This window comes from Bombina bombina, chromosome 5 (genome assembly GCF_027579735.1).
Source record: "Bombina bombina isolate aBomBom1 chromosome 5, aBomBom1.pri, whole genome shotgun sequence".
NCBI classification, from domain to species: Eukaryota; Metazoa; Chordata; class Amphibia; order Anura; family Bombinatoridae; genus Bombina; species Bombina bombina.
The window spans coordinates 573,820,798-573,842,335 of NC_069503.1; the positions used below are offsets into that span (position 1 = coordinate 573,820,798).

Below are 21,538 nucleotides of genomic sequence, written 5' to 3' on the forward strand. Positions count from 1 at the left end.
CGCAAACACCTCCTACAACTTTTTTTGGAATTTTTATGCACTAAATAAAGATATAGGGTGCTCAATTTAGGGTTACAAACACCCTGAAGATAGGTCTTGGACGGGGAATAGACTATCTAGTGGTTAATCTTAAAAACTCTCTACAAGTGTATAGTATACCCCACATTATAAGGTCTTTACTTTAGAGGCTCTATCCATCTACCTCTCTGGTATGTAACAGATATAGGCAGCAACTTAGAAATCACATACACATGACAGTGAGAAAATAATTACTAACATAACTTAACATTGGGATAAGATAAAACTTAAGCTTAAAATGGCACAAACTTTGCAGATAGAGCAATCAAGAATCAAAATGTAAAAAGAAATTGAGCTGTAAAAGTAAGCTTAGCAAAATTTTGGACATAGGTCAGCAACTCTTCATCTCTCGTAATGTCCAGCAGCATATGGAAAATATTTCACAAAATGTCCCCACATATGTTAGAAGAATCACATACAATAATATAACCATATAGTATACCCCTTGGTAAAAACTTGCAGCGGTGCTATGTCCAGCTCAAAAGAGTGGTTTATGCTGAGGGAAAAAAAAAAAATGTTCACATAGGGAAGTCTCTCATCACTATGAGTTGTCAGAGACTCACTAGAACAAGACGACAACTAACCTATTCCCACAGCATTGAAGGATAGTAGAGTGGACATTGCTGTGCAGCGATGCATCAAAAATAAGCAATCCAACCTCGTGCTTGAGGAAGGGACTCGCAGGGACACGTCCAGGCCCAGTTCAATGGTCGGCACCATATTTGTAGGTATAACTGTACCGGACCAATCCCCTAACTTAGGTAGTATAGTTCTACTTGCCAGATAGTCACATGTGTTTATCAAGGCATTCTCCTCACATGTCACGCCAGAAATAGGTGCAATCCCCATATCACATAGTGCGGCAAAGTTAGAGTAGGCTGCTCCATCATCCCGCACAGCCCGATCTCCATTTATCGCCCTTACGTTCTAGTCTGGTGCCATGGCCCATAAAAGAAAGGCCTCCCCAGTCTCCTGTCGAAGTGTGACAACTGAAGTGGCCGAGTATTGTCCACGGGGCTCTCTGGCCCTGTCCGCTGTCTCACAGGAACCACTAAGCCCTCCTAGTGGGGTTTCGTCTTCAGAGGTAGTGATTGCGTCCTGAAGCGCATCTACGATAGCAATCTGGCATGCGTCTAGGAGCCTACTTAGTGCAGCTGATACCTCAATAAGTAATGACATGTTTCGTCGTCTGTTCCTCCCAGTATATCAGGGAGCCAAGAAAGAGAAGAATGGTCGTTTTATAGCACCATACAGAAAGTGTGTTCTTTGTTAAATAGCAACTTTTCTTAAATCAGAGGTTTGAAACAGTAGTAGTATCTGTGTACTTCTATCCTTAAGCAGGATCTTGGAGGGGTAGATGAAGGTCCAGGCCACGATAAGGCCTCCGCTGTGCACCTCCTCTAGTATGGTCTTCTGGACTGGACTTTCGTGAAAAAAAAACTAGATAGAACTGATTCTCTAGTGTTCAAGTGTATGATCTCACTCAGAGTAGTTGTAGATTATGTGTTAGCAAGGCAACAAACAGCGGAGTTGCTTATGCTCAGACACAGCCCATGTTGAAAGCAGCCATCTTGGTCGATGATCAGACACGCCCCCCTCGCTTGCTGCTATTTTAACACAGTTATTATGCATGAAGAATTAATATTGTGTTATTTCTTCATGCATAATAACTGTGTTAAGACAGCAGCAAGCATATAATTTAGCTTTATGTACAGTAGTAGTACATATATTTTTATTGAGAAGCAGAGGGATGACATGCAGTGATGCAGCTGAGAGATGATGATGATTATAAAAAAAACACACATTCAGACTTTCAGAGAGTAATATAAAATGACATAACTGATGCAAATAACAGTAGTTATCTATAGATAATAAATAACAAGAAATCACAGAATTTTGTCCCCCCCATAAACCCTAGCAGGACACCCCTATATTACAATATCATAAAAAGTAAATCAGCTATTAATATATTTGAACACAAACAAGGTTCCAGCATTTATTTTACAACTTGATGATTTAACTGATTATTTAATTGGACGATATAATTTTATAATAATGTTTTCTGTAATATTGATTTTAAAGAAAATATCTGAACACACAAAAAAAAACTTCAAACCAAGTCTTAGCAATACATGGATAAATGCTACCATTCACATAAAAGCAGACTCAAATGACTGTTATATGTTGGATCGATGATCTATGCTACTCATAGCAACAGAACTACAAATAGAATAACAATCCTGTTGTTTAATCATGTTAGAAATCAGGTGGGTAACTATCAAACTAAGCCCACACATCTGCAGTTTGGTTAAGAAGGGGGCAATCATTTCTTTATCCCTTTAAGTACAAATGAGGAAACATGGTCACCATGTAACATTGAGTAAATCTGCCTCTTTTTGGCCCCACCTTTTTTCTGGCCACACCCTTTTGTGGTCACGCCCACCCATAGCCGGTATTTTTTTTATTGAGTAAAAGGTAGCAACCCTATGTGAGAGTCCTGCATTTCTTAGTCTGCATCTAGTGCATTTAAACTCTGCCTTAACATCACATTTAGCCATTGCTGAGGGCGTGATGTAAGCTCTATGTAAAATCTGTATATGTGATTCTCTCCACCCATTTGATTTTGTCGTCCTATGAACTAATTTAATACTTTCCTCAATCTCTATTAATTTGGTCTCCTCAACCTCTGTTATTCAGCTCCTGTGTAATTGATTTAACAGTTCTTGTCCTGATTCTTGTAAAATTAGGTTATACCAAATGGAAACCCCACTAGCCTCTGCTTGCCTTAATTTAAGTTCCATGTCAATCACTCCCAGAGACCAATCCTGACCATAGTTTTTAGTTATTGTCTCATAATAGTGCCTAACTTGAAGATACACAAACAATTATTTTGAAGATAGTGCAAATTGTTGGACTAGAGTACTGAAAGTTTAGCTACCTTTAATTCTGTATCTTCAATTTGAAATATCAGGGACAGGCCTTTCTGTTTCCATTTACTAAAGACTCCATAGTTTAGTCCAAGAGTGAAAGCTGGGTTTAAACAAATGATTAAATACTGAGACTTTCTGTTATTAATTTTGAAGTGTCTTACAGAAATTATTCCAGGCTATAATTATATTAGTTATTGTCTTCCTAACCCATAAATGTAAGGGAACATCTTTACCTGTACAACGTAATAAAGCATTTAACGAGTAGGGACCCACTAATTGATCTTCAATTTGAAAATAGGAAACTATCGGCTAGATTACAAGTTTTGCGTTAAGCTGAAAAAGCAGCGTTAACAGGTCCTAACGCTGCTTTTTCACTACCGCTGCTATTACAAGTCTTGCAGGTTTAGGGGCACAGCACACTTCTCTGGCATTACCGCAAAACGACTTATGTAAACTTCGTAAACCCTTTTTTCTATGGGACTTCCATAGTGCCGGAATTACGTGTCTGTCCTGGGAGGCCAAAAAGTGAGAGGTACACCCTCTACCTGCAAGATCTGTAACGCATTCTAAAGTCAGTAGTAATGAGTTTTACACTACAACGCAGTAGCATAAAACTCATAACTAAAGTGCTAAAAAGTACACTAACACCCAAAAAACTACCTATTAACCCCTAAACCGAGGCCCTTCGCATCGCAAACACTATAATAACATTTTTAACCCCTAATTTGCCGCTCCGGACATCGCCGCCACTATAATAAACATATTAACCCCTAAACCGCAGCACTCCTGCCTCGCAAACACTAGTTAAATATTATTAACCCCTAATCTGCCACCCCTAACATAGCCGCCACCTACATTATAGTTATTAACCCCTAATCTGCCATCCCCAACGTCGCCACCACTATATTCAATGTATTAACCCCTAAATCTAAGTCTAACCATAACCCTAACACCCCCTAACTTAAATATAATTGAAATAAATCTAAATAAAATTACTATAATTAACTAAATTTTTCCTATTTAAAACTAAATACTTACCTATAAAATAAACCCTAAGCTAGCTACTATATAACTAATAGTTGCATTGTAGCTTAGGGTTTATTTTTATTTTACAGGCAAGTTTGTAATTATTTTAACTAGGTAGAATAGTTATTAAATAGTTATTAACTATTTAATAACTACCTAGCTAAAATAAACACAAATTGACCTGTAAAATAAAACCTAACCTAAGTTACAATAACACCTAACACTACACTACAATTAAATAAATTAACTAAATTAAATACAATTAAATAAATTAACTAGATTAAATACAATTAAATTAGCTAAATCACACAAAAACCCCCACTAAATTACAGAAAATAAAAAACAAATTACAGATCTTTAAACTAATTACACCTAATCTAATAGCCCTATCAAAATAAAAAAAAGACGGGAAGAAGTCTTCATCCTTCCGGCGCGGAGCGGGTCCATCTTCAAGACATCCGACACGGAGCATCCTCTTCAAACAACGTCTTCTTCGTAATGAATATCTCTTTAACTGACGTCATCCAAGATGGCGTCCCTTAGATTCCGATTGGCTGATAGAATTTTATCAGCCAATTGGAATTAAGGTAGAGAAAATCCTATTGGCTGATGCAATCAGCCAATAGGATTGAGCTGGCATTCTATTGGCTGTTTTTTCTATTGGATTTTTTTCTACCTTAATTCCGATTGGCTGATAGAATTCTATCAGCCAATCGGAATCTAAGGGACGCCATCTTGGATGACATCACTTAAAGAGATATTCATTACGAAGAAGCCGTCGTTTGAAGAAGATGCTCCGCGTCGGATGTCTTGAAGATGGACCCGCTCCGCGCCGGAAGGATGAAGATAGAAGATGCCGTCTGGAAGACCACTTCTACCCGTCTGGAGGACCACTTCTGCCGGCTTCATTTAGGACATCTTGCCGCTTGGATGAAGACTTCTCCCGGTAAGTGAATCTTCGGGAGTTAGTGTTAGGATTTTTTAAGGGTGTATTGGGTGGGTTTATTTTTTAGGTTAGGGCTTTCGGCCTGCAAAAGAGCTAAATGCCCTTTTAAGAGCAATGCCCATCCAAATGCCCTTTTCAGGGTAATGGGGAGCTTAGTTTTTTTTAGTTAGTATTTTATTTGGGGGGTTGGGTGTGGGGGTGGTGGGCTTTACTGTTGGGGGGGTTGTTTGTATTTTCTTTTGTACAAGTAAAAGAGCTGATTACTTTGGGGCAATGCCCTGCATAAGGCCCTTTTAAGGGCTATTGATAGTTTAGCTTAGGCTAGGGGGTTGTTTTTAAAGTTTAAAGATCTGTAATTTGTTTTTTATTTTCTGTAATTTAGTGGGGGGGGGGTTGTGATTTAGCTAATTTAATTTATTTAATTGTATTTAATTTAGTTAATTTATTTAATTGTAGTGTAGTGTTAGGTGTTATTGTAACTTAGGTTAGGTTTTATTTTACAGGTAAATTTGTATTTATTTTAGCTAGGTAGTTATTAAATAGTTAATAACTATTTAATAACTATTCTACCTAGTTAAAATAAATACAAACTTGCCTGTAAAATAAAAATAAACCCAAAGCTAGATACAATGTAACTATTAGTTATATTGTAGCTAGCTTAGGGTTTATTTTATAGGTAAGTATTTAGTTTTAAATATGAATAATTTAGTTAATGATAGAAATTTTATTTAGATTTATTTTAATTATATTTCAATTAGGGGGTGTTAGGTTTAGGGTTAGACTTAGGTTTAGGGGTTAATACATTTAATATAGTGGCAGCGACGTTGGTGGCGGCAGATTAGGGGTTAATAAATGTAGGTAGGTTGTGGCGATGTTAGGGGCAGCCGATTAGGGTTTAATAAATATAATGTAGGTGGCGGCGATGTTGGGGGCAGCAGATTAGGGGTTAATAAGTATAATGTAGGAGGCGGCGGTGTCTGGAGTGGCAGATTAAGGGTTAATAAGTATAATGTAGGTGTCGGCGATGTCGGGGCAGCAGATTAGGGGTTAATAAGTATAAGATTAGGGGTGTTTAGACTCGGGTTTATGTTAGTGTGTTAGGTGTAAACATAAAATGTGTTTCCCCATAGGACTCAATGGGGCTGCGTTACTTAGTTTTATGCTGCTTTTTTGCAGGTGTTAGACTTTTTCTCAGCCGGCTCTCCCATTGATGTCTATGGGGAAATCGTGCACGAGCATGTACGACCAGCTCACCGCTGACTTAAGCAGTGCTGGTATTTGAGTGCGGTCAGGGGCGGACTGAGACCAATCAGGGCCCCAGGCTAAAATTAGGTAAGGGCCCCCACTGTCTCACACTGACCCACACTTATGCAAATTAACATTGTAGCCTCCCAGCCGTGCCCCCACCAGGCCCCCCAACCTCCAGGGCCAAAACCCACATTGTCAAGGGTCAGAGACAGGGCCCCCAACCTCCAGGGCCAGACCCCCACACTCCATGGCCTTTGAAAGCGACAGATCCCCAACAGGACCCCCCTATACTCTTGGGTCCCCTGAGAAAACAACCTCACATCCAGTCACAAGGTCCCCAATAAACCCACACTAAACTGCTTAGTTACTGTTAGGGTAGCTTTCAACCCCAGCTTAAGTAGCACACCAGGAGCCATGGAGATGCCATTTGTGGGCCCCCCTACTTGCTGGGCCCTCGGTCCAGGTCCTATTTGCCCGGATGGTCAGTCCGCCCCTGAGTGCGGTATGGGGCAAAATTTTGCTCTGCGCTCACTTCTTGCCTTTTAACGCCGGATTTAAAAAAAACTGTAATACCAGCGCTGCAGGTACGTGAGCGGTGAGAAAAAACTGCTTGTCATAGCTCCTAACGTAAAACTCGTAATCTGGTCGTATGTTTTTCCTGGTGATCCAGTCACTGGCAATCTTGACCATTAAGGCCCAATTGTAATATTTATTAATATTAGGGAACCCTAGACATCCATATTCCTTCTTTTGCATTAACTTCTTTAGAGTTATTCTTGTTTTTTTTCCCTTTCCACAGAAAATGATTGCATTCCGCATGGAATTGTTTGAGATCCTTTTTCCTTATAAAGAGTGGGAGATTCTGACAGAGGAATACAATTTTGGGTAGAATGATCATTTTAACTAGCTGAACTTTGACCGATAGGGGAATTGGTAACACTCCCCATCTCTGCAGATCTCTATCTAAAGCAGGCCAGAGTCTCCCATAGTTAAGATCATACCAGGTTGTAGGGTTTTTACTGAGTATAATACCTAGATACCTAATATGATCCCTAGATTCTTTAAAAGGGGTATCTAATAAGCTGTTAATCTTTCTGAATAACCACAGAATTTCTGATTTGACCAGATTAATTTTATAGCCTGTAAAGGAACTATATTCCTAAATTATCCCTAATTACCTATACAGATCATTAAATCATCCGCATAGAGAGATAAAACCATCTTTTTCCCACCTAAATAGACCCTCCCTAATTATTTTCTGAGTAGAATTGACAGCGGTTCGATTACTACGTTAAAGAGTGGGGGGGGGAAGCAGGCACCCCTGTCTAGTGCCTTTGGAGATATTAATTTTATCAAAGGGCGATCCATTTATTACTAAACATGCCGAAGGATTTTTGTATATTAGTTTAATGAAGTCAAAGAAATGACCAGTTAATCCGAATTTTCTCAGTGACGTAAACAAGTGATCCCATGTAATTGAGTCAAATGCCTTTTCAGAATTTATTGTGATCAGGGCTGCATCAGGATTATCTTTTTGCGCCTTATTTCTTTTTAAGTATATATGTTCAATTAGCAGCAGCACTCTGCACATATTCTTAGTAGGATTTCTGCCTGACATAAACCCGGTCTGATTGTGATGGATTAGGGGATCCAGAACTTTTTTTAAGCCTCTGAGCTATAATTGCGTTTAACAGCTTATAATCATTGTTAAGCAGGGATATGGGTAAATAAGAATCGGCTGAACCTCTATCTTTATCTTTTTTTAAATGACAGTGATATTTTACATTGTGAAGTAGCAGGAATCCATTTTATTTTCTACATTATATCTATTGAAAAGGATCTGAAGTACTGGAGCTATTTGTTCCTGCAGAATTTTGTAGAACTCTATTGGGAGTTGATCTGGGGATCTTGTCTGCTTTCGCTTGTCTAATCCCTTTTAGGATTTCTTCTATTGAAATGGGGACGTTTAGCAAGTCCAGGCTCTCGTTAGAGAGTCTGAGAATCAGGATTTTCTCCCAAAAAGATTTTTTCCTATTTATATTTATATTCATGAGTATACAGTTTATTAAAGAATTCATGAAAAATATTTTAAATTTCTGTAGTGTCTGTAAATCTACCTCTTTTGTCTTTGATAGCCTCAAAATAATTTCCTTTCTTATGCGCCTTTGCTAAATGTGCCAGCCATTTTACTGCTTTGCCACTAAAATTTGCAAATATCGCTCTATTTTTTATCTCCTCCCGCACTATTTTTTTATTTAAGAATCTCTCTCTTTCAGTTTTTGATTCTTGATATTTATCCCACCTGGATTTAACTGGGTTATCTACATATTTCTTATAACAGTTTTTTAAGTGTATTTGTTAATTGATTTTCTCTAGCCTTAGTGATCTTCTTCCATTTGAGTAAGAATGCTTTAATTTCCCCCCTGAAGAAGGCCTTGGCTGTTTCCCAATAGATTTCGCTCTTTTCTAGATAGGTATTATTGAATAAATGGAATACCCTCCACTTGCTCTTCATCCAAATTTGGAATTTAATATTTCCCAATAAATATTTAGGAAAGAAAAAATTATTAACAAAGAAACGAGTGCGATTGAGCACACAGACAAAACAGCCAAATTGAAATACATTGTTGCCACGCTTAATTGTAATATCATGGTAACAATTCACAGTGGTTGCATATTATTAAATCCGACAAGGATTAAACAATTAAGGGGTAAAAATCAAACTTAGAGGATAAAGTGCAAGTTTGAGAAACACATAACTATTACACTATTTTAAGCTACCGAGTGCAAACTGCTGAGCTCAAGTAAAATATGTGGGCTGACTACATCAGTATGACCATATAATATACTATGTTAGAGCGCATTTTGTGGTGACATAGAAATAACCATTGAGCGGAATAAACTAACATAGTCCAACTGTAACTCGTGATCATAAAATATTTGTATGCCCACCACTGCCTCACAATATTCCCTTAGGTTATATACATTATGCTGTCACAAACGTTACGGTGTTAAGCACGTATCTGCTTGCAGCAGCTAATAAATTGGAGAATTATTCCACTCAGTACTATTATACTGGGAATAATAAAGACTGCTGCACCTAGGACACAAAATTGTTTGTTTTACCAAGCAACATATTAGGGTATTTGGAGGTGTAAACTATAAGCTCCCAACGTAATGATCCTAAGTTCACCCCTTTAGTGGATATCATTGCATTATTAATGCAACTAAAAATAAAAATAAGGTTTTGAAGTCATATCAGTATATTACCAATGTTAGGACCACCTAACAATTTACATTTACTATAAAGTTGGCATCAATCAAATACCAACATCAGTAATTAACATAATCACTCACCTAAAGTGGAACTGTTTAGACTTAACAGTCCACACATATATCTGTGAAAACGTTTGTGATATATATACTTTTTAGAATATTACTCATAGTGGATACAGTGTAATATTATTATTATTTTTTTGAGGATTTTCAAACGATACATCAGATGGTAACTGCCAAGTTATAAATGGTACAGCTTTATACACATAATGACACGAAAAAGCATTAACAAAGTATACTGAAGTTAGTGAGTGATATAGTGAGTAACATTACATGAGCTTCTGAATCCTCCATTTTATAATAATCTTATCTTCATGTGGTGACTACTGGTAGTCCCAAAGATGGCGACACTTGGACCTTTTGATAAGTTTAAAATAAATAAATAGATAAGTTATAGGTTGAGTACTAGCTGAAGATATAAAGAGATACAATAATGAAGGGGAACCACGTTTAGGGAGTGAGGGGAGTTAAGATCTTACAAATAATATGTCAAAAAGCTGAGATTTAGAGGCAGATTAATATATTGTTGAGTTGACCTTAATTAATATTTCTGATTAAACTCTTAATTTTACTGAATAGTAGACCAGTTGCATATCTATATATACAGTTTGAGACGTTATTTGGGATATAGTAATTAGGGTGGCCTAGCTTACTCACAAATTATAATAGAGTTAGTAAGCAGTACAAGGTGGTACTGGTAAGATATGGTGGGTTTAGTTATAGCAGGTTTTTAATGCAAAAGCTTTGGTATCTGTTCAATAAGAGAAATAATTGGCCTGCTCTTATGATATCTTGGTGTGAGTCTATTGTATGAGAAAAGATTATATCCATATAGTGCAAGCATATAGGGGGGGGATAATTGTGTGCTCAGTACTATACCAAAAGGTGCGTGTGAGGAGTTAAACGTACTAGTTCCTGAAAATCATAAGAATTGTATTGGAAGGCACAACTGCAACAGATGTAAGGGGAACAGTGAGGGACAATTGTAAGCATAACATGTAACAGTGCAAACATCTGGATTCATATAGTGAACCGAAATAAAAGCAACATAATTAACTTATATGAGCTTTACGGTAGTCTCTGCTCAACCAATTCCAGTTACAGCAAGCTGACCAACAAATTGTTGGAAGTAACGATGTGATAAATCTGAATTGGAAGGTATAGATACCACCCACTGGTTGCCGGGGATATCATGGGGGAGTAAGTATAAGCCTTATAATCGTTTCATGTCTAGCAATGACTTGTCACTCAGAAGTGTCAAAGCGATGTCGGGATACTCCCTGTTTTCCCCGCCTTGTAAGGGTCCAACTCCCAACACCCCAGGCTTTGCTGGTCAGATGGCCGGCCACACCATCCTGATGTCCATCTAGTAGGGGTCTCTCATGCTGCACCACGGGGGTAGGATGGGTCCCGGTGTGTGAGTTACCATAGTCGCTCTTTGGTGGAGAAGAGTTCTGCTCCTCTTCTATCTGAGAAGACTGTGATACACTGTGCTGGTTATTACCTGCCTTAGGACAGAGGGTTTTTGTAACTGCTTGTGGTTCTGTGTACTTGACCTAAGAGCAGGGTATGCTATATACATTTAACAGTAGTAATCATTCTAGCACATTCTTAGCCAATATTATAAGAAACATAATTTATCTCAGTTGATATTATACCTTAGTATGCTACAATACCTGAATATAAGATATAATACACATTTAATTATTTTTTACATAAATTCTATATAGAACAGTAATTAAATGTTTATCTCGACCATCTAATATAGAGCTTGAGGTATACTCGAATAAGCCTGTAGACAAAAAGAACATCTCAAAAAACTTATGTGCTATTCAGAAATTTATACTAGACTCAATACATAAATATTTGAAGTACCTGTTTCTGAGATGCCTTATATGAGATTAGATAAGATAGACATATATTAATTAAACGCAAAGTATTGAGCTTGACCTATAAGCAGAATATACTATATTGGGTTACCAACAATGATCTGACAAGACTAAATTTAATAGACCTTATAGTATATACCGTTTACCACAGTAAGTATGATCACATACCTAGGTATGCAACAATATATTTCTTGCAAATTATTTATAGTACATATTCAGTTGTTCTTAAAATATTTTGTGTATAATGCGATAACTAAATGATTATCTCAAAAGATAAAGAAAAGTCCATGGAGGTTTACCTCTGGAGAGTAACACAGAAGTAAGTATACACAAACTAGTTATAGGAATACCATCTTCCAATTGAATACACAATCACAACTGTTCAATAGAGTTGAGTATACGATATATTTTGTTACGCTGGCACACCAGCTCAGCCAAACTGTAATAATAAACTACGTAGTTGCCACTTGTAATTCGGGTTAAACCCAGCTGCTCCGGCTTATTCCAAGAAAACACAGCCACTTTTCAGTTACCGAGTAACCACTCTCACACACACAGTACCTTTGTATGATACCACTAACCGTCAGTGGTGAGGCCGCCCGCTCTTCTGTACAGAGCCGCATGTATTGAGTATATGGCTCGTGAGGTTAAGTTCACAGCAGTGACTCGATCCGTTCGAGCGATTCCTGTCTTCTATTGGTAGTGTGGAGACTTCTCTAGCTGCCAGGTAGCTGTCGACTGGGTACCGATGATAGCGCAAACCGCTTGTCTGCCAGATACGGGAATGGTGCTGCTCCAACATGGGAGCTATCTTTATGTCGACTTCAGGGCGCTCTCCATGCAGTCTAACAATCCGGGCCTATGGAACTCACTGGCCAAGGATAACTGCGCCCACGATGTAGCTTAGTGCAGAGGCGCGAGAGTGCAAACGTTCAGCACGCCCCGCCTCTCGCCGGAAGTCATCACATCCTCCCATTCCTTGCCAGTTTGTGCACTGTTCTAGCAATCACTATTTAGGTAGGTCTATTAAACTTGTAGGCATTTTATTGCCTGAAAAACTATAAAGTAAATACTGTTTAAAGGGACAGTCTACTTGAAGTTTTGCATAACTCCACGGGAGTGAGCACAATGTTATCTATATAATACACATGAACTAGTGCTGTCTTGCTGTTAAAAAAACGTCAAAATGCACTGAGATAAGAGGTCTTAGAAATTATCATATGAAAAGAATACACTTTTTACCTCTGGGATTACCCTGTATCTAAGCCTCTGCAGACTGCCCCTTATTTCAGTTCTTTTGACAGACTTGACAGTCAGTGCTAACTCATAAATTACTACACTGCAGTGAGCACAATGTTATCTATATTAAACACATGCACTAGCACTGTCTAGCTGTACAAAACTGTCAAAATGCAGTGAGATGAGAGGCAGCCTTTAAGGGCTTAGAATTTAGCATATGAGCCTACCTAGGTTTAGCTTTCAACAAAAGAATACCAAGATAACAAAGCAAATTTGATGATAAAAGTAAATTGCAAAGTTAATTCAAATTGCATGCCCTATCTGAATCATTAAAGTTTAATTTTGACTAGACTGTCCTTTTAAATGTATCTAACAAAAGAAAATCAGTTGTATACTTCCTATCAATGCTTATTGTCTTATAGGTACAATGCACAATAAACTTTAGTAGGAAGAGGCAGTAACAGTTAATATACAACCGATGCTCTTTTGTTAGATAAAAGTAAATACAATCAGAAATCTGGCCAGCATTATATTTTCAGAAAGTGCCAGTCAGGAGTTAATTCACACAACTCTAAATATCCAATTCAATTACATTGACAGCACCAACTCATTTTCAAATCACTTAATTATTGGACACCCAAAAAATAAAAACAAACATTTCAGTCTATTTAACATTCATGTTGAGGCATAGTACTGCAGTGTTGAAATTCTATTTTGGTATAATAGAATCAAATGATTCAACCCAGTAAGGCTAAAATTTATAGTGTTAGGACCAGTCTATCTTGGGCCACCTTGTAATTGGTGACTGGCTGAGCAGAATATGGCCATATTGTGTGACTAAGATCCCAATTTTATTTAAAAGTATAAAGTTTTGTGCAGGCATTTTTTGCAGCATTTATAATATGTGGTCTCACATATACACTATACAGTAACATCAGAATTAAAATGGACATGAAAACCAACTTTTTTATGAGCCTAATAGAGCATACAGTTTTATTTTTTATTTTTAAATCCACGTTACTTGTATTATCAAATTTACATTGATCCCTTTGTTTCTTTTATTAAGGAAACATGAAACCCAAAATTGTTCTTTCATGATTTGGATAAAGAATACAATTTTAAACAATATTCCAATTTACTTTTACTATTTAATTAGCTTTGTTCTTCAGATATCCTTTGTTGAAGAAATAGCCATGAACATGGGTGAGCCAATCACATGTATGTGCAGCCACCTATCAGCAGCTACCAAGCCTATGTATATGCTTTTCAACAATGGATATTAAGAGAATGAAGCAAATTAGATAATAGAAGTTAATTTGGAAAGTTGTTTAAAATGGCATGCTCTTTCTAAATCATGAAAAAAAATTGGTTTCATGTCCCTTTAAGGAGCATTACCAAAGTGGACTCAGGAGTTTGCATGTTTGGAACAGTACATTTGTTTTGCAACAATGCTTATAACATTAGTATACATTATGCCACAGCAGTGCTTCAGACAAAAGGCACATTCTTGAGCCTACCTAAGAGCATTTCATCTAAGGATACCAAGAGAATGAAGAGTTGCAAGTGAGGAATCCAGTCCTGATTTTTCCCAAAACTTATATTTCACTTACCTGCAGTTAAAGGGACAGTCTACACCAGAATTGTTATTGTTTTAAAACATAGATAATCCCTATATTACCCATTACCTAGTTTTGCATAACCAACACAGTTATATTAATACACTTTTTACCTCTGTGATTATCTTGTATCTAAGCCTCTGCAGATTGCTCCTTTATTTCAGTTCTTTTGACGGACTTGCATTTTAGCCAATCAGTGCTTACTCCTAGGTAACTTCACGTGCGTGAGTTCAATGTTATCTATATGACACACATGAACTAAAAAAACTGAAAAACTTTCAAAATGTATTCAGCTTAGAGGCGGCCTTCAAGATCTAAGAAATTAGCATATGAGCCTACCTAGGTTTAGCTTTCAACTAAGAATACCAAGAAAACAAAGCAAAACTGGTGATAAAAGTAAATTGGAAAGTTGTTTAAAAGTACATGCCCTATCCGTATCATGAAAGATTATTTTGGACTAGACTGTCTCTTTAATCTTTGGCAATCAGTATTTGTTAAACAGTGTGTGTTGTGGCTGTAATAACAGAATCTGTGAAAGAGAAAAAAAAAAATCATGGTGTTGCTGAGCTGCTATCTATGGATTTGCCATTTGTTTTGAATTATTGTAGCTGATGAGCGTCCACCGAGTCCTGAACTGGATTCTGCAAGTAAACGTCATTCTGTTATGTGAGTGAGAACTTATGGTTTTGGGACATTAAAGGGATATGAAACCCAACAATTTTGTTTTGTGATTTAGACAGATAATACAGTTTTAAAAAACTCTACATTTTACTTCTATTGTCAAATTTGCTGTGTTCCCATGGTATTCTTTGTTCAAGAGATACCTAGGTAGGTGGCTGGATCACTATATTGCAGAAAATAGTGCTGTCATCTAGTGCTATTGCAAATGTATAAAATTCTTGGAAAAACTGCTGCCATAAAGTGCTCCAGTTGCATTCTCCTGACCGTAAGTCCCTGATTTTCAACAAAAGATACCAAGAGAACAAAGATTTTAAAATATAAATAAATTACAAAGTTGTTTAAAATTGCATGTTCAGTCTGAATCATAAAAGAAACATTTGGGCCAGAATACAAGGAGGAGAGGTAGTTGGCTTTTAGCTTTTTTGCTATAGTAAAAAATCCACTAGAATTAAGATTTTTGCTCTAGTCGGGTTGCGCTGGTATTAAGTTTAAAAAAAAAACGTATTTTGCGCTAGCAGTAACCTGACTAGCACAAAAATCTGAACTTATAATATCGTTTGCACGTTCACGTATTCCCCCATAGAAGTCAAGGGAGAAAAAAAGTGGGGAAAAAACACCCCAGTCTCGTGCAAACACCATCACATGATCTCATTAGAGCTAACCCGACATGAAAATATGAATATTTCTTTTTCCAATGTTATTTAAATGTAAACTTTCATGAATCAGTATCATGGCTGCGCTAACGATAGTGCACCACTAATCAAACTCTCTCTCAATAATGCATAGAGTCTTAGTAGCCAGTCCACCTAATTAAAGGGACACTAAACCCATTTTTTTTTTCTTTTGTGATTCAGATAGAACATTCCATTTTAAGCAACTTTCTAATTTACTCCTATTATCATTTTTTCTTCGTTCTTTTGCTATCTTTAATTGAAAAAGAAGGCATCTAAGCTTTTTTCTTAGTTCAGCACACTGGACAGCACTTTTTTTATTGGTGGATGAATTTATCCACCAATCAGCAAGGACAACCCAGGTTGTTCACCAAAAATGGGCCGGCATCTAAACTTATATTCTTGCATTTCAAATAAAGATACCAAGAGAATAAAGAAAATTTGATAATAGGAGTAAAGTTGTTTAAAATGTCATGCTCTATCTAAACTTACATTCTTGCATTTCAAATAAAGATACCAAGAGAATAAAGAAAATTTGATAATAGGAGTAAAGTTGTTTAAAATGTCATGCTCTATCTAAATCATGAAAGAAAAAAATTGGGTTCAGTGTCCCTTTAAATACACCATTATACGATAAGACTCTTTTTGACTACATTTAAAAATAGATTTAACAAGACAAAGAGAAGGCAAAAAAGTGCTATATATGCTATTTAGACTAGTTATAAACTAACCCTAAAAACAATACATAATGAGTTCATTGTGAAAAAAAGATTATCCATAACAAGAAAGTTAGACTTGTTTAATGAAAGACAACAAAGGAAAATATTTTTTTAATAAAGTATTGTTGTGCTCAATAAAGGATGGGACATAAGAACAATGGATTTGCAAATCTAGGGCAGTTGCTCAGTCAATAAAGAAATCCCCTTTAGCACATATTTGTCTCTCTCTACAGTATCGAAATCTGCGACTACACCGGCTAATCAGTGTTTCTTTTCAAGAATTAGTAAACAATAACATGCTTCTTTCTGGCCTGAAACCTGAAGATACAGCAAACATGACAATGAATGATAGGTTATCAGACATGGATCTGAAGCAATCTTTGATGTTATATTACTCATTAACGTATTGTGTTTAGGTCACTAATATAAAACATTCTCTGTGCTTGTTACAAATCAGTTGTTTCCAAAATGGGTCGTCTGTTGCTGTTTTTTGCTTTACTTCTATGTTTTTCAACATTTGTGAGTGCTGACTTCTTGATAGAAGCCATAAGAAACATCCAGGTTGGTCAAAAAAAAATTTTTTTTAATCATTGGAGATGATCACAGTTTTGTTAATATTGTTGTCAAAATGAATTATGTGAATATAGTCAGTATGCTGAATAGAGTAAGGACAAATGTAAACTGCTAAAAGAAAACATATAGAAAATGTTACTGTATTTGTTAACCAGTTGTTTATCTGTTAAATTAAATATATATCTATATTTAAAATATCAACCACCAGATAAAAGACAATTAAATGTCAGGTGTACATGCTTATTAATTAATTAATTAATTAACAGCTGGAACACATGTATGTTGATTAATCTATTTTTACAGTGTGTAGGAATGCTAATAGGTGACTTGCAATTAACTTATGTTACAAAAACAGAAAGATGTGTGTAAGTTTTTTTTTTTTTTTTTTAAAGGGTCAGTAAACCTTAAAATTAATGTTATATAATTCTGCACATAGTGCAGAATTATATAACATTATATTAGCCAACCATTATTTAACATAATATTGCCTTTTTATTTTTAGCAAAAAACGCTGTTTTACAGACCCGCTCTCTGGGCTCTGCTGAGCGGGTCTGTTTTTTTTCCTCAGCGCATCGGGCCAGCTGTATAGTCACAGCCCGCCCCCACCGCGCCATAAGACTAAGTGCAGCTCGCTCCCGCTCTGTCTGACAGCAGCAGCTCGCTCCCGCTCTGTCTGACAGCAGGAGCGAGCTGCACTTAGTCTTATGGCGCGGTCGGGCCGGGCTGTGACTATACAGCTGGCCCGATGCGCTGAGGAAAAAAAACAGACCCGCTCAGCAGAGCCCAGAGAGCGGGTCTGTAAAACAGAGTTTTTTGCTAAAAATAAAAAGGCAATATTATGTTAAATAATGTTTGGCTAATATAATGTTATATAATTCTGCACTATGTGCCGAATTATATAACATTAATTTTAAGGTTTACTGTCCCTTTAAATAAATAGAACAGGGGTATAGAGTACACATGCTGTGTTATGTTTATGCTGCTTTTATTATTGTTTAGAATGTAATGATTATAACTTAAATTCCTAAATCATTATGGTTTTTAATCCCGCACGTCACCTGGGGTTTTATGGGTATAGGGGCATGTCTGTTGAATAGGTAATATATATTGATAATAGTGTAAAACTGCTTATTAGAGATTAAGCAAATCTTAATGTATTGAGCATAAAGCATTTTCTGGCTTTGGCTAAAAATAAATAATTTTACAGGAATTTGATTTCTCACAGAAAAAAAGTGTTTGCAACTTTTATGCTCTACAATAACAGAATTCAGACAGATCTCACATTGTACATTGTCAAAGTGCACAATGACAAGATTTACCCATTGAAACTGTGTACCTTCTTCAATCTGTCCAAATGTTAACTTCTCAATGTACAGAATGGGATTTACTGGGCAGTAGAAAATCTTTTGAAACAGAAACATTAAAAAAAAAATCTTATCATCCTCTTTAAAACAGTCTACACTACTATGTGGTATGGTGTTTTTTTAAAGGAATTCCATAAATTTCACAACCTTACAAGATTTCCTTTATTGTCAAAAGACCCCAACATGAGATGCTGTATTTTCAAAATGGCGTCTTTTAAAAACACAAATCTTTCATTCTAGTTTTTGAAAAGCCTATACAAGGGATCCTGAATACCAAAAAACACCCCATAAAAACATTATTAAAGAGACTAATTGCTTTTTCCAAAACTAAAGTACTGTAACTTAATAGGTGTATTTGTGTAATGTTAAGTTACATGTTAACTAAATACAGGCATTGTATGTTACTCGTTGTATTCTCGTATTTCTAGCAATTCTTATTTACTGGACGAGATGTAACTGGTCAAGAACATGTAACTAGCTGATTAATACAAAGAAATACAGGCAATAGTAAAGGGCTTTAAAAGAAATTAATCTAGGTCATTGTATAATAAGTTCAGTCAGTTATGGCATTGACAACTTTATTAAATGTGTTTTGCCCTTGCCCAAAAATAGAATTTTTTGCAACTCTTAAAATGTTTTTACAAAGTCCAGTTTGAGAGTTTAGCAAATCCTGTAGGCTGTGGAGTTTAATAAATAAAACAATAGCCCTTTAAAAGTTTTAGCATATTATGATTATGATGCCCTGAATACCCTTTTCCCCCATGGTCTAACAATGCCTTTTTTGGGGCCCAAATTTTTATTTTAATGATTCAGAGAGAGCAACTTTTCAATTTACTTATTTTATGTGTTTCGTTCTCTTGGTATTCATTGTTGAAAAGCCTACCTAGGTAGCCTAAGGAGCTGCTTATTGGTGGTTGCACATATATACCTCATGTTATTGGCTAAACCATGTGTTTTTATGTTTCTTCAACAAAGGATAGCAAAAGAATAAAGCAAATTAGATGATAAAAGTACATTGGAAAGTTGTTTAAAAGTGTATTCTCTTTCTGAATCTTGAAATAGAAAAATGTGGGTTTCATGTATCTTTAATAAAACATTAAAAGCAAATATTCAATAAAATTGCCCTTAAATGATTATTATGAAATATAGACACATCAAAAGGCTTGTTACTATCTTTTTATGTTCATTGGTATCAATGGTTATAGCCAGTGGTAAGCAAATTCTCTTGAAAAACTTTACTTAAAGGGACAGTCTACACTAAAATTGTTATTGTTAAAAAGATAATGTCTTTACTACCCATTCCCCAGCTTTGCACAACCAACATTGTTATAACATTTAAACTTCTCAATTTCTGCCTGTTTTAAAGACTCTATAGACAGCCTCTTAATCACATGCTTTTGTATTTGCTTTTCACAACAGGAGAGTGCTAGTTCATGTGGGCTATATAGATAACAATGTGTTCATGCCCGAGAAGTTATTTAAGATTTAGCACAACACAGTACTAAATGCAAATCAATAGATAATAAATAAAAAGTCATGTGATCAGGGGGCTGTCAGAAGATGCTTAGATACAAGAAGTAAAAAGTATATTAATATAACTGTGTTGGTTATGCAAAACTGGGGAATGGGTAATAAAGGGATTATCTATATTTTAAAACAATAACAATTATATTGTAGATTGTCCCTTTAAAGTAAAGGAAATCCACTGAGGACTTTATTGCTTTTAATGGACCAACTTACATTGGATAACGTGGAGCTGATGTCCTAACTACTGGTCACTTTAGGTTTCTGTGTGTAGGATCAGACCAACCATGGTAGACAGAGGGGGATAACAACTGATATCAATGAACATATGGGGACAGTAACAAGCCTTTTGATGTGACTATATTTTATAAGTAAGTGCTATTTTAATGCATATTTGCTTTTACTGTTTTAATAAACTCTTCAATCGAAGATGTGCTATTCCCTTTTATTTTTATAATGAAGTACAATGGAATCTGTAGAGAACATCAAGAACAGTTACTCCAGATATAATATAAAGTGTCATTTGTGGGGTTTTCAGAGTAGGGCGAAGTCCAAATATTGAATAATGGAAAGAATTAAAAATCTAAAATGACAGAGTAGTGTGGGATTAGTAAATTGATTTTATTTTAATGAACCTCTTTAGTACTGAGCCATTTTAAAAATAATTTTAGTTTGTTGTAATACCGTAATTAAAGGGATTTTTGTAATTTCTTGAGCAATAATAGTTTAGAAAGTGTTTTATTCATCTCAGTCACAAATTCACCAGCACAGTCTGATCAGGAGACGTGGTTGCGACAAATTGTCCATTCTTTATTGTTCCAAGGCATTATTACTTATAAAAGTGTATTTCTTTACAAGGCTAGTTATCCTGTTAATGACATCAAATCTTTGTATTAGTGACACAATGTTGTTATTCAACTATGTCAAAGTTGTATTGTTTTTAAAGGCTGGTATCAGGCTCTGGAAATACCTGGGGGTTAGTGAGGTGCATCTCCAAGCTTCACACAGGGTCCACAAAAAATATTTGTGTCTGTTTTCAAAAGAATTCCTAAGTTAAAGGGACATGAAGCCCAAAATGATTCTTTCATGATTTAGGTAGAACATACAATTTTAAACAACTTTACAGTTTAGTTCTATTATCAAATGTCCTTCATTATCTTGGTATCATTTTTTGAATGAGCAGCAATGCACTTCTGGTTTCTAACTTGGGGGAGCCAATTACAATCAGTATATATGAACAGCCACCAATCAGCAGCTAGAACCAAGGTTCTTTGCTGCTTCTGAGCTTTCCTAGATAAACCTTTCAGCAAAGGACAGAAAGAGAAGGAAGCAAAATAAATAAAAGAAGTAAATTGAAAAGTTGTTTAAAATTGTATGCTCTGTCTAAATCCTGAATGTCTAATTATGACTTTACTGTCCCTTTAAGGTTACAAAAGAATAACCTCTGCTATGCTGGACTGTACTGGTTACATGATCCCTCCCCCATTTTGCAATATGCAAAGGGAGGGGCTCATATGTCACTCCACATGCATATCAGTAAGAGCTCTCCCATTGGTGTGATAACCCATCTACATTAACATGTTCTCTGCCCCTTTTGTATTGTATGGTAAATTCCCATGACCCCGTTGTTTGAAGATATTAAAGGGACCCTCTCATGCTGCCTGTAGCTGGTTCTGTCTCATGGGTGTTAATACCTAA

General features: G+C 36.1%; 1 protein-coding gene across 1 annotated transcript in view; it reads left to right on the plus strand.

Moving 5' to 3' along the window:
* The first annotated feature begins 16,847 nt into the window (after nt 1–16,847).
* LOC128661561 (inter-alpha-trypsin inhibitor heavy chain H3) overlaps nt 16,848–21,538 on the plus strand; it is a 173,045-nt gene continuing 168,354 nt past the window's right edge. Inside the window, exon 1 of the mRNA XM_053715804.1 lies at nt 16,848–16,940. Coding sequence (XP_053571779.1) covers nt 16,848–16,940 — 93 coding nt within the window. The remainder of the gene's footprint in view (nt 16,941–21,538) is intronic.